The sequence below is a fragment of the Lygodium microphyllum genome, chromosome 3 (assembly GCF_053477565.2).
Source record: "Lygodium microphyllum isolate KBCC chromosome 3, Lygodium_microphyllum_v1.1.10, whole genome shotgun sequence".
In the NCBI taxonomy this organism is placed as follows: domain Eukaryota; kingdom Viridiplantae; phylum Streptophyta; class Polypodiopsida; order Schizaeales; family Lygodiaceae; genus Lygodium; species Lygodium microphyllum.
In genome coordinates, this window is record NC_141137.1 from 170,171,697 (window position 1) to 170,185,352 (window position 13,656).

The 13,656-nt window shown below is 41.1% G+C and overlaps 1 protein-coding gene across 1 annotated transcript; it reads right to left on the reverse strand.

Moving 5' to 3' along the window:
* Nucleotides 1-275: 275 nt before the first annotated feature.
* Nucleotides 276-3,383, reverse strand: LOC148039165 (uncharacterized). The gene is made up of 2 exons (XM_087675055.1): nucleotides 1,595-3,383; nucleotides 276-881 (listed from the first exon to the last, which is right to left on the reverse strand). Exons 1-2 carry the CDS (start codon nucleotides 2,930-2,932, stop codon nucleotides 687-689), a joined length of 1,533 nt encoding a protein of 510 aa, XP_087531181.1. The 5' UTR covers nucleotides 2,933-3,383; the 3' UTR covers nucleotides 276-686.
* Nucleotides 3,384-13,656: the final 10,273 nt, after the last annotated feature.

Consider the following 13,656-nt stretch of genomic DNA (forward strand, 5'->3'; position numbering starts at 1 on the left):
TTATGTTTTAGAATCATCGAGACAAACTCTCCCATGTTATGGTATTCCACTTATGTGAGATGAGAAAATTCATAAAGAAGGTATTGTAATCGATGATGAAATATCTGAAAAGAGTGTCAACCATGTCCTCCAACTAAATGATCCTACCAAGGGATGCTAACTCATCCCAAATCTCCTCTCTTATTGATGTGGTCCTTCGTGGTAGAGGATTCCACAATAGTGGCTGTCAAAGCCTCATCTCGAGAGTCATCTCATGAGCAAATGTCTTGACTTGGTAGGGAAATTATAATCGTGTTCAATTTTAACAATGGAGTTGCATCCGATAAGTACAATAATAGAATCAATGCAGCTCAAGAAAACATAGGAACAATCATAACATTTTAGTGTGTCCCAAAGGCCTACCAAATCTATAGAAGCACTTGAACAAGGATCCATATTATGCCGAGGACAAGGAATTGTAATGAAATCCATAGGTCAAAAGTGTCGAAGCTCGTGTCGAACTTGCATGATCTGATGGCATAATTGCTCCCATCCAACTTTTGGTCACAAGAGGCATTAGGAAGAAAGGGCACCTAAAGTAGGGGTGCCACAAGAGAGATGAGGAACAAACATCTCAGAAGAGGAGGGGGAAAGGCAAACATGAATGGAGGGGGATTGGGAGGGTGACCACCACCTCTCAATCTATGTCACATATCACGTTGGACTTCAAATTGATCCTTACCGTCACCAATCTCTGTGATGATCCTCCCAATCTCAGCGGTCTTTGCAATGATCCTTATGATCTCATCGGTCTTCGAGGCAATCCTCGAGGTCTCAATTGAGCTCTTGATCCAACTGATCCTGCTAATCATAGCGGTCTGACATATTGAATCCTTCGAGATCTGCCAAAAAGAGGGAAAAGAGGCCTGCATTGTTGACAACTGCCCATGATTTTCCATGAAGATGAGCACACACAGGCTGAGAAAAGGGCTCGAGAAAGGGGAAAATACAGCATGCCAAGATCTCTTGATGTTAACACACTTGGCGAATGATACCATGCGAGTGCACAGAGGAAGCAACAAAGGAACAAAGAGAGAGAAGAACATAGATGATGAAGAAAATAAAACTCAAATCTGAACAAATGCAAGCAAAAGCTGATACAACAGCCCCTGCAAGAGTGGTCTCGCCCACATCAGTGAGGGGGGCAGAACTGGAGAAGGCAGGAGGAAGAAATCTGACTGGAAAAGGAGAGAGAAGGCAATGATGTGGCTGCAAAGTGATCGCAACAGCAGGGAGAGAGGGAAGCTGATCATGTTACAATGAAGAGCAGAAGAGGCCAGCTCCTGAATGTTCAATGATCCCATAGCACAGGAGACATCCCAAACTTGCAGAAGTACTTGGGGACACTGTATAATTCACTGCTATGAAATAATTGGAAGATGTCAAGCTTGGTGATCACAGCATGAAATGCAACACCACAAACATGATTTTATCAGATGCAAGTATACAAACTTCATGAATTATTCTGTAAGCATTTTGAGTGTGGCACAACTATGTGGCAAGTTCTAGTAAGTGACTGCAAAAGAGACTCCAGCTGCCCTAAGTCAACATGTACCTTTTGGCTCTTTCCATAATTCATGCAGCGCCTTACGAAAAAGCATTTATGCCAGCCATACAGGTAGGCATAAATTCGTAGAGGTAAAGGCATACTGACATTCTGATACGGCCATGTTCCATAGAGCTCATGATGACTTACTCTACCAGCATGTAAATAGTGCCCATACCAGTCAATATAGTATAGAAGGGGGAAAACCTCCATCACCACAGCACCTGGTCGAACAACCAGCAGGTTGGCATTCTGAGAACCATGAGGCGTCAACACAATGTCAGCCTCTGCGACAAGCCTGACTTGATCACAAAATTCCCAAGGACCGGGTATGGCCATCCTTGCGGGCACCTTCAGTTTTTGTTCCAATAAGTCTTTGACAGCTTCATAGTTCCACAAATTTCTGGCTGATCCTGGTCTATGTATAATCACCACATCTTCAACAGGCTTTTTGGCACTAATAGCAGGAACTTTACAATGATCAAGAACTTTTGCCCTGACCCAATCATGGGTGTCCATGTTTGGCATATAACCTGAATTTGTCACCCCAGTAAAGAGAATTGCATCTTCGAAGCAAATAGGAGCCTCATTTTTGGCCACTGGCTGCAAATAGGTGACCCGCAAACTTTCAGAAAATGCATCCAGAAGTCCAAGTGACCATTTAGAGATCATCAGAGGATCCTTCGGATCTGCAAACCAGTACAAACTCGAGTTTTTGAACTCCTGTAGCTTAGAGAAGATAATTGCAGGTATAACCTTCTCTGCCTCGTGATGGGGATTTGGCCCTACCCTTCCAGTGGGCATTAAAGTGAGATCTGCCACCATCTGTAAACCCTGGAACCAGCGAGCTTGGTCCTTTCCTTCTTCACTTGGTCTTAACGCTGATGAGTCCCAGCCAGGGCAGAATCCACGCCTGACAGGCACCTTGGTCCGAGGCTTCTCCATGTAAAATCGCATCTCAGGGGGCAGTCCACCCCAAGCATTGCTGATGACCTGGGGTACAGGTGGCTGCCCATCACACACAACCACCTCTGGATGAGTAAAACATATGCCATGAACCCTGGGGAAACAGAGCCTCCCACAGGTATCCGTGCAGATTCCCATCTGTTGCAGGACATATCCTTCTGTGGCATCCCGACAGGGGAACGGTGGCAATAGGTCTGGCTTAGGAGGAGTGTCAGGTAGCAGCCAGTGACACCCAGAAACCAGGCAAAAGACCAATACAGCTGAGACGAGAAGCTTCCGCACACTTGGATAACATGCATGGAGGACGAGTCGTCTGGTGCGCTTCAACCTGTCAAGGCAGCCCCATGAAGATCGTTGAGTTCTTGTGCTCATCAGAACCATGGAGGCAATCCGATTGAGAGAGATTATCCCTTTGATATGCCAGGTGGCCCAGGGCTGGGAGATCAGCTGCACGTAGAGGCAGACATCGAAATACCAACGAGCTCCTGAGGGGAGAAGAAGCTGCAACCAGCTTGATTTTTCTGCAGCGGAGTGAGTTTCCACAGAAGGTTCAGCGATGGAGTCAACGGTGCAAAGAGATTTCTGAACGAGGCCCTGGAAAAGCCACAAGGGGTCGCTTTTCAAGAACCAGAAAGAAGAGCTCCAAAAGCAGAAACACCTGCGAGCAAATTATCCAAACGAATCCCGGCGGCACATCCGGGCCTCATCGTCTGTGCGATTGAAGTAATCATCTACAGAACCTGTCAAGCCTCCAAACTATCTTGGCATTTAAAGTACATGGCTGCTTTTGCGGGCTCGTAAGGACACCAACGCCCACGGCGCCACGCCCCAAGTAATATCGAGGAATGCTTGTCCAAATCTAAAAGCAATTTAGAGCATATAATATCATACTAGAACGTTAGGCCGATTTGCTCGAAGCGGCAACTTCACTCAAAAATCCATTTCTCATCTTTCTCTCTCCTCTTTTTCCTCTCTCTCTCTCTTCCCCCCCAAATTTCCTATGTCAAATTTTCTCTTTCTCTCTCTCTCTCTCTCTCTCTCTTTTTATTCTTCCCCCTCTCTCCTCTCTTTTCCACCTCTCTCCCTCTTCTCTTTTTTCCTTTTTTTTCTTCTCTCTCTCTCTTCATTCTCTTTTTAACTTTTTTATTCTCTCTCTCTCTCTCTCTCTCCTTTTCTTCTCTTTGCATTTTTTTTCTCTCTCTCTCTCTCCTTTCTTTTCCTTCTTTCTTTCTCCTCTATTTTTTATTCTCTCTTTATAAATTTTATCTTTTCTCTCTCTATAATTCTCTCTACATGGTCTCTCTCTCTCTTCTTCTTCTTCTTTCACTTTCTTCCTCCCCCCCCTCAGTCTCTCTTAGAGTATGTAAACTTTATCTTTTCCTTATATATAATTCTCTCTTTATGTTTATATTATCTTTCTTCTCCTCTCTCTCTCTCTATCTCCGTCCCCTTTTCTTCTTCTCCCATTTCTTCCAATTTTACTTTTTTCTCTCTCTCTCTCTCTCTTTTAAATTTTATCTTTTTCTTCCCTCATTCTTTCTCTTTTAAATTTTATATTCTCTCTCCTCTCTCTCTTAAAAAATTATTCTTCTCTTTTCTGTTTTTCCCTTTTTCACCATCTCTTTTCTCTTTTTCCCTATTTCTCTTCCTATTTTCCTCTCTTCTTCTTATTCTTCTTCTCTCTCTCTTTCTCCCCCCTTTCCTCTCCTTTCCTTCTCTCTCCTCTGTTTTCCTTTTTTTCCTTCTCTCTTTAAATTTTTTTATTTTCTCTTTCTTTTAAATTTTATCTTTCCTCTCTCTATAATTCTCTTTGTGTTCAAATTCTCTCTCTTCTTCTTATTTTCTCTCATTTTCTTCTCTCTGTCTCTGTCCCCCCTCTCTCATCTCTTTTCCTTTTTTCTTTTCCTCTCTCTCTCTCTCTTAAATGTTATATTTCCTCTCTCTATAATTCTCTTTCTCTCTGTTCCCTCCCTCTTCTCTTTTTTCTTTTTTGCTTTTTGTATATTTCTCTCTTTCTCTCTCTCTCTCTCTCTCCTTATTTTAATTATAAAAAAGTTTTTTTTTCTCTTTGTTTTAAATTTTTATCTTTCCTTTCTCTATAATTCTCTCTCTGTGTTCAAATTCTTTCTCTTCTTCTTCTTATTTTCTCTCTCATTTTCTTCTCTCTATCTCTCTTCCCCCTCTCTCCTCTCTTTTCCTTTTTTCTTTCTCTCTCTCTCTCTCTCTCTCTCTCTTTTAAATTTCATTTTTCACTCTCTAATTCTCTTTCTTTCTTTTAAATTTTATCTTTCCTCTCTCTATAATTCTCTCATTGTGCTCAAATTCTTTCTCTTCTTATTTTCTCTCTGTCTCTCTCTCCCCCTCTCTCCTCTCTTTTCCTTTTTTCTTTTCCTCTCTCTCTCTCTCTCTCTCTCTCTCTCTCTCTCTCTCTCTTAAATTTCATTTTTCACTCTCTAATTCTTTCTTTCTTTTAAATTTTATCTTTCCTCTCTCTATAATTCTCTCATTGTGCTCAAATTCTTTCTCTTCTTATTTTCTCTCTCTCATCTTTTTCTCTCTGTCTCTCTCTTCCCCTCTCTCCTCTCTTTTCCTTTTTTCTTTTCCTCTCTCTCTCTCTCTCTCTCTCTCTTAAATTTTATATTTCCTCTCTCTATAATTATTTTTCTCTATGTTCTCCCCTCTCTCTCTCTCTCCCTTCCTCTCTTCTTTCTTTTTTGCTCTTTGTATATTTTTCTCTCTCTCCCTCCTTATTTTAATTAAACAAAAAGTTTACATTAAAAAGTTTAATCAAAGAGAGAGAGAGAGAGAGAGAGAGAACGTAGGCCCTACGCATGAGAGAGAGGGGAAAGGGGGAGAAGAGAAATGTTTAATTAAAAAATGACTATTATCTTTCCTCTTTCTCTCCCTTCTCTCTCCGTCTTCTTCTTTTAACCTTCTTCTTCTTCTTCTTCTTCTTCTTCTCTCTCTCTCTCTCTTTCTCCACCGCCGATGTACCACATCCTACATCCAGGAGGGATCACCTGCTATTAGCGACTTCGACGACTGCTACTACATCCCAGGATAGTATATCTCCCTGCATCTGTTACATATACACATCGCACCACTTTATCACAGCCGACAGTTGTTCCCCTATCACAGCCGACATTTGTTCCCCCTTTGTAGCCATTATCTAGAGTACCAGAGCTACATACGCACATATACATACACGACACTTATCACACTCACAGCACCGTATTTTTAGTTTCCAGTTTTTAGCTTTTCATTCAGCACTTTTATTTTGGATAGCTGGACCTCATCAGTTGTATCACAGTTTGTCTCATAGGCCAGTTTTGGTCTTTAGAATACGTTAATATAACTCTCTCTCTCTCTCTCTCTCTCTCTCTCTCTCTCTCTCTCTCTCTCTCTCTCTCTCTCTCTTATTCTATCTCCTTCTCAAAGTGTGTGAAAAACTCTGTTCGAAAAAATTTAAATTAAAAAATATTTTAAAATATTTTTTTAAATTAAAAAGTTTAATCTAAGAGAAAGAGAGATAGAAAAAAAAACCTAGGCCCTACACATGAGAGAGAGGGAGGGGAGGGGGGAAGAATTTAATTAAAAAGAGGATGGGAAAAAGAAAGAGAGATTATAAGTGAGAGAGAGGGGAGGGGGTTTTAATTTAAAAAAGGGAGGTGAGGGGGGGAGGCTTTAATGAAAAAAGGGAAGGAGAAGAGAAAATGAGATATTCCACGTGAGAAAGAGAGGAGGGGAGGGGGTTTTGATTAAAGAAAGGAGGTTTGGAAAAGGGGGCAGGTTCGGGAAGCCCTCTGGAGGTTCGGGGCTTTCCGAACCTATAGCTAAAATAATATAGTATTAAGATTAAGATTCTTTTAAATTTTATCTTTCCTCTCTCTATAATTCTCTCACTGTGTTCAAATTCTTTCTCTTCTTATTTTCTCTCTCTCATTTTCTTCTCTCTGTTTCTCTCTCCCCCTCTCTCCTCTCTTTTTCTTTTTTCTTTTCCTCTCTCTCTCTCTTAAATTTTATATTTTCTCTCTCTATAATTCTCTTTCTCTCCGTTCCCCCTCTCTCTCTCTCTCTCCCTTCCTCTCCTCTTCTTTCTTTTTTGCTCTTTGTATATTTCTCTCTCTCCCTCCTTATTTTAATTAAACAAAAAGTTTGCATTAAAAAGTTTAATGTGTGAGAGAGAGAGAGAGAGCGCGCATAGGCCCTACGCATGAGAGAGAGGGGAAAGGGAGAGAAGAAAAATATTTAATTAAAAAATGACTATTATCTTTCCTCTTTCTCCCCCTTCTCTCTCCGTCTTCTTCTTTTTATCCTTCTTCTTCTTCTTCTCTCTCTCTCTTTTATTCTATCTCCTTCTCAAAGTGTGTGAAAAACTATGTTCGAAAAACTTTAAATTAAAAAAACTTTTAAAATATTTAATTAAAAAATTAATTAAAAAGTTTAATCTAAGAGAGACAGAGAGAGAGAGAGAACCTAGGCCCTACACATGAGAGAGAGGGAGGGGAGGGGAGAGGAATTTAATTAAAAAGGGGATGGGAAAAAGAAAGAGAGAGATTATAAGTGAGAGAGAGGGGAGGGGGTTTTAATTTAAAAAAGGGAGGTGAGGGGGTGAGGCTTTAATGAAAAAAGGGAAGGGGAAAATAAAATGAGATATTACACGTGAGAAAGAGAGAAGGAGAGGGGGTTTTGATTAAAGAAAGGAAGTTTGGAAAAGGGGGTAGGTTTGGGAAGCTCTCTTGAGGTTCGGGGCTTTCCGAACCTATAGCTAAAATAATATAGTAGTAAGATAACAAAAAACGGTACATTACTTGTAGCTGTATTGTATATTTATGTCGTGTTATTCACTTTACATTATGTTGTAAAGTAGTATATACATCAGTACAAGGCATACATGCTTAGTGTTTTCAATTATCATTGTGGTTTGCATCTTTTGGTTATATATTCATGTCTATAATCATAATAGCATGAAAAGCATAAATTTACAATAATTGTTTATGGATTAGCAAGGTTCGAATTGGCCATGCCAGTGGGAATGGCAAGGTCCAAAAGAAAGTGTCCCATGATAAGTAGGGGTTGCATGTCAAATCCTAACATTCGATGTAAAGTGCATGCTTACAGCCACTGTCTTCATGCATTTTGCCTCTTGCATGGTCTTGTAGATAGTAATAAGTAGGTCATCAGTTCTCCTCTACTTTCTTTCACATGCTCCTCCTAATACCTTGCACTTAGGTCAATATTGTCGCATGCACGATTGCCTTTTCTCAATACAACCTATCTCAAACTTATAGGGTGTCCTCTTTGACTAAAAGTCACTTGGCTTTTGCCAAAGCTAAGGTCTAAGGCTAGTTACACACAAGATTGGATAGTGAAATGAGCATACAAAATACATGGGCATTGAATTAACGTGTCAACATTTCGTTGGATCTACAAAATATGTGTAGCAAACACGTGTGGATGGAGGAGATCCCCCAACCACCAATGGGTAAAGCCACATCTAAGTGGGAAAAATACAATCATCTTCATTAACAAAAGTGGAATGTGCTTCACAAGGTTTGAACTGACAACCAATCACAAGTGAATTATAAGCTCTAACCGATAGGCCAAGCTCACTTTTTTGAAACCTTAACCGAGCCTTGCATCTAAACAAAATCACATATTGTTTTGAGAGTGGGCAAGGGTCTTTGCTCGGTGTGTAACCGATCTAATGTAAATGAATTGTTTAATCCAAAGTTTAAAGAACAACGTATGTTATGTTCAACTTTTCAATCTTTTTAGTTGGAAAATTGGTGAATAAATATAATCTGATTCAAAAATCCCTCCAAATTTTTGAGATAAATGTTTTTCTATTTTGCTGGTAAAAATGTATCTCATGAACATCATCAAAATCACTCCCTCGATTCTACGAGTTTCATTCTGCAGGGGGCTTTCTCTTTGAAGAGTTTCATTTTGCAAGTAACTTTGTAGGTAGTATGATTCAATTTTCAATCCTCTAAATCTATCTTTGAGGAGTCTCATTTTGTAGGTAGCTTTGCAAGTAAATAAATCACCCCTTAATGCTTTGAATTTATATTTGGGGAGTGTCATTTTGCAGGCTTCTTCTACTAATTGTATCATGACCTCACGTTTCATAGGCCACTTCCACCATACAACAACATGCATTAAAGAGACAAAAACCAACTCTTCAAGCTATTGGAAAATGATTCTCTATGAACACTATTTTGTAAAAGTACACCAAAGATGAGCTATCAAGCTTGGCCTGTTAGATATGCTCAATGCCCCACTCTCATAAGGTGCCACCAATGATCCATGGTACTCAAAGTTGTTATCTTTCAAGGATGCAAGTAGTGAGCAAGACACAGAGTGAAGCAACATGCTTCCTCTCTCCATTCTTCTTATTATTCATTCAATACACACTTTGTGCATATACAACCTAAGGTCATAAAGACCATTCACACCAGAAGTAAAACCGACTTATTTAATGTACCTAACTGATCTAGCCAGACTAGCTGTGTCCAGCTCATGTCGGTCAAACACACATGTAAGAGCTTGATATTCTAACACTCCCCCTCAAGCTCAAGACAGCATCTGTACTCCAAGAAGCTGTCTAAAACCACAAAACTTATCTTTACCCAAGGACTTGGTAAAGATATCCGCAACCTGTTCATCTGTCTTTACATGCATAAGATCAACTCGTCCTGCAAGAACCATTTCTCTAATGAAATGGTAGTGTACCTCTATGTGTTTCGTCCTGGCATGATAGACTGGATTCATAGCCAGGAGTACACTACTCAAATTATCACATAGTAACTTCACTGGAGCATCTACCTGTATGTCCAAATTAGCCATAAGCTTGAGCAGCCATGAAATCTCGCATGCTGCCAATGTAGCACCCCTGTACTCTGCCTCAGTACTCGACAAAGCAACCATAGGCTGCTTCTTGCTGCTCCACCTAATCATGCTGCTACCAAATCCAAATGCATATCTACTCGTAGATCTACGGTCATATGAGTAGCCTGCCCAATTTGCATCCGTGTATGCAGTCAATATCAAGGGCTTATCTCTGACATAGAACAGCCCATACTCTACAGTGGACTTAACATATCTCATAATGCGTCTAACTGCATCCAAGTGTGGCTTTCTAGGCTTTTGCATAAACTGGCTTATGAGCCCTACAGCATAGCTCAAATCAGGCCTAGTGATAGTCAAGTAAATCAAGCTGCCAACCATCTACATGTACATAGTCACATCCTCTACTTCAGCCCCAGTGTTCATGTCTAGCTTGACATTCTGATCAAGAGGTGTATCCACCGGTTTGCATTCAGCCATGCCATACTTCTTCAGCATCTCTATGGCATAGTGCTTCTGCATCAACCATAACCCATTGTCAGCTGGAACTACCTCAATGCCCAAGAAATACTTCAGTTCTCCCAGGTCTTTCATGTCAAATTCAGATTTCAGCATCTTCATTACATGCTGTATGCCCAAGTCATCATCACCAGTGGTTATCAAATCATCAACATATATGACCAGCCCTACTAAACCACTGTCAGTCTTCTTTGTAAATAGGCTGTGATCAGCCCTGCCAATAGCAAAACCCAATCTCTGCAAGTAGTTATTGATCCTAGCATGCCAAGCTCTTGGAGCCTACTCCAGCCCGTACAATGTCTTTTTTAGCCTGCATACATAATGCTGAAAATCAGGGTGAACATACCCTTCCAGCTGAACCATATAAACATCCTCTGCTAGGTCACCGTTAAGAAATGCATTCTTAACATCCATCTTCTGCAATTTCCAGCCTTTAGCAGTAGCCAAGGCAATCACAGTGCGAATGGTTGCCATCTTGGCAACAGGGCTGAATGTTTCCTCATAATCAAGTCCATATTCTTGGGCATACCCCTTTCCGACCAGCCTGGCTTTGTATCTCTCCACACTGCTATCTGACTTGCATTTGATTTTGTAGACCCATTTGCAGCCAATGGTCTTTTTCCCTTCAGGCAGTGGCACTAAATCCCATGTCTTATTTTCAGCCAAGGCATTCATTTCTTCATCCATGGCTACACACCAATTCTCATCTTTCACTGCTTCAGCATATGTACCTGGTTCTTTGACCTCCATCACTTTTGTCATGTAAGCATAATGCTTTGCGGAGTAGCCACTATATGTCAACCTGTCAACAGGGTATCTGACCCTCTGTGAGCGTCTAAGCTGTGGTGCACTACTCGATTCCCCTCTCTCATGAGGTGAAATATACCTACTCTGCCTTGTGCCAGGCGTATAGACAGTCGGAATACCAAGTTCGCTGTCTAAAGTATCACCAGACTCATAGCCAGAAGTCATTCTGCCAGGTGTCATCATACCAGATGCATCCTCAATAACTTTCTCTTTTCCTTTGCTATCCAAGACATCATGTCTCCCCCGCACTGACATACTGGTGTCAGTGGATGGTGAGCTCCTCAATCTCCCTGTCCATGGGGATATTGTCTGACTACGAGGTCCTATCATAGCAGTGCTCTGCTATAAATCAACTATAGAAACATGAGTGGGAGGCATATCCGCTGGCACTGCAACTAGTGATACATATCAAGAGCCCATCTCATCAAAGATAACATCGTTGCTTACCAAAGTCTCCCTGGTAGAGGGATCATAGCATTTGTATGCCTTCTTCTCCTGCGAATATCCAATGAAAACACACTTATGCGCTTTCGGATCCAGCTTCTTCCTTTTCTCATCTGGAATATGCACATAAGCAAGACAGCCAAAGACTTTCATGTGACTTACATCTGGCTTATAGCCATACAACTTCTCAAACGGTGTCATCTCATGAATACCTGCAGTGGGAGTCATGTTCAAAATGTATACGGTTGTCATAACAGCCTCTGCCCAATAGTAAAGCGGCATATGCTTTTCATTCATCATGGCCCTAGTAGCTTCCATCAGAACCATATTCTTCCTTTCAACTACTCCGTTCTGTTGCGGAGTGTAGCTGCAGGTGAGCTGCCTACGAATGCCATTTTCAACCATTAAAAATGGCATATTGGTGATGTTGCTTGTCTTTCTTCTTGTAGCATTGGTCAATAGTGTGACCAATATGCTTGCAATATTTACACTTGGGTAGTTGTTCTTGGAGTAGAAGGCTGTCAGTGTTGTGTCAATATCTTTGTCGTGCCTTTCGTCATCCAAAAGGATGGTGACCATTTCACCATATTAGATAGTGACCCTAATGAGCCACGTACTACATTTGACAATGCCCTTAATGTATCTATTCAATCGTTATCTCTTGGCAATGCTAAACCCTATCAATATGCATTTTGAATTAGATCATAAATAACTAAATAAAAAATGTGTTTTGGAATAGGATACTAACCATACCATGAGCTATCAACTTGCAGCCATTGCCAAACTCTTCAATAAAGCAACCATGCTTATTGAATCTAACCTACAAGTTCTGCTCCGACAGACAACAAGTTCTTCGCAATTGAAGAAACATGCAAGACATCATGCAAATTTTTCTTCCTGCCATCATGAACCACAAGAGGCACTTTGCATTTATGTTCAATGCTATGCTACGTGTCATCACCTGTGCATACATAGCCATGCTTTTCAGGCACCATATCAGTGAACCAGTCACCATGAGGGGTCATGTGGTTCAATGCCCCTGAGTCAATGTACCACATTGTATCATCAGATAATTTTTCAGCAACCTTATCTTTGACATATTGCATGGCAAACAGTCTATCACCAGAGTCATCTGCCTGACTAGACGTAGCATAATGTCCATGGTGCTTGCCCTTCTGGTGCCCCTGCTTCTTCCAGCAGTCCTTTGCAATCTGCCCATACTTTTCGTAGTAGTGACAATCCTTATCCTTATTTGGATTGTCTGACTGACGTTGTTGCTGCCATGAACCTCTGCCACGGGAGTTAGATCTCCCCCTGCCTCGAAAATTTCCACCACCTCTTGCATTTGATGACTACTGATTGCTATTACCATAGGATGCATTTTGCTGGCCTCCTCTGCCAGATCCATAACCCCTACCACAGCTGCCATGGCCACGCTGATGCGAGTAAAAAACTGCATCCTTATTCTTTGAACTGCTTGACCCTGTAGCTAAGCCAAGCTTCACCTCTTCATGAATCAATAATGCAACCAGCTCATTAAAGTCAGGCATTTCAGCCCGCACAGACACTGAAGTGTCAAAAGACTTGTACTCAGGATCCAAGCCATTTAAGGTCACTGCAACCATATCCTCATCTTCAACCTGTGAACCAACAGATGCCAGCTGATCTGCTATGGTCTTAACCTCTGTGACGTAATCTTGTATGGATCTGTTCTTCCTCTCCATGTTATTGAATTTCTGCTTCAATTGTATCTTCCTGGCACTTATGGTTGTGCCATAGTATTTGACTAATATATTCCATACATCTGCTGGGGATTTACAGTTCATGATTTGCATCACCATAGCATCCGAGATACATAATGACAACCAATGTAAAACCCTGCGAGCTCTTTCCGTCCAAGCTCGATGCGCTCGTCTTTGATCAGCTGTAGGATTCATTTCTGGAACTTCAGGTTCAGCCTCAACACCTGTCACTAATTCCCAGTATCCTTTGCCTATTAGAAAGTTCTCCATGCGGAACTTCCATATTGCATAATTGTTGCTATCAAGCTTTTCTCCCACAATCTGGGTTACATTATCAGTTCTATCAGCATTTGCCATGTTGTAGACCTTGCATGACAACCTGCAAACCAAGATCTTCTTAACAGTTCAACTTCAGTCTGAAACTGTTTATGACAGTTTTCTGCAATTAATTGTAGTAAAAAAACCAGGGTATTTCAGCCCACTGACAATCCAAAACAGCCCACAACCAAGTGGCCTAACTTGTAGGCAAAACAGTCAGTACAGATGCAATGTATTTACTTCAGTTGAACATCTTCCAACCTCACTACCAGGATACATACATGCAGTCTGAAAACTGTAATTTTGTGAATGACCAACAGTGATTTCAAGCCCAAAACTATGTGATATACATGTCATACATGTCCCAAACCTTCATAGACATCTGCTAGTACATGTAGCAATCCGAGCATAACCAAATGGGGCACA

Bases quoted from the DNA above. Each gene is read 5' to 3' on its own strand.
- LOC148039165 (XM_087675055.1), bottom strand. From the start codon at position 2,932: ATGGTTCTGATGAGCACAAGAACTCAACGATCTTCATGGGGCTGCCTT. The intron at 882-1,594 runs GTACATGTTGAC...TCTTTTTGGCAG, and splicing joins ATTATGGAAAGAGCCAAAAG to ATCTCGAAGGATTCAATATG.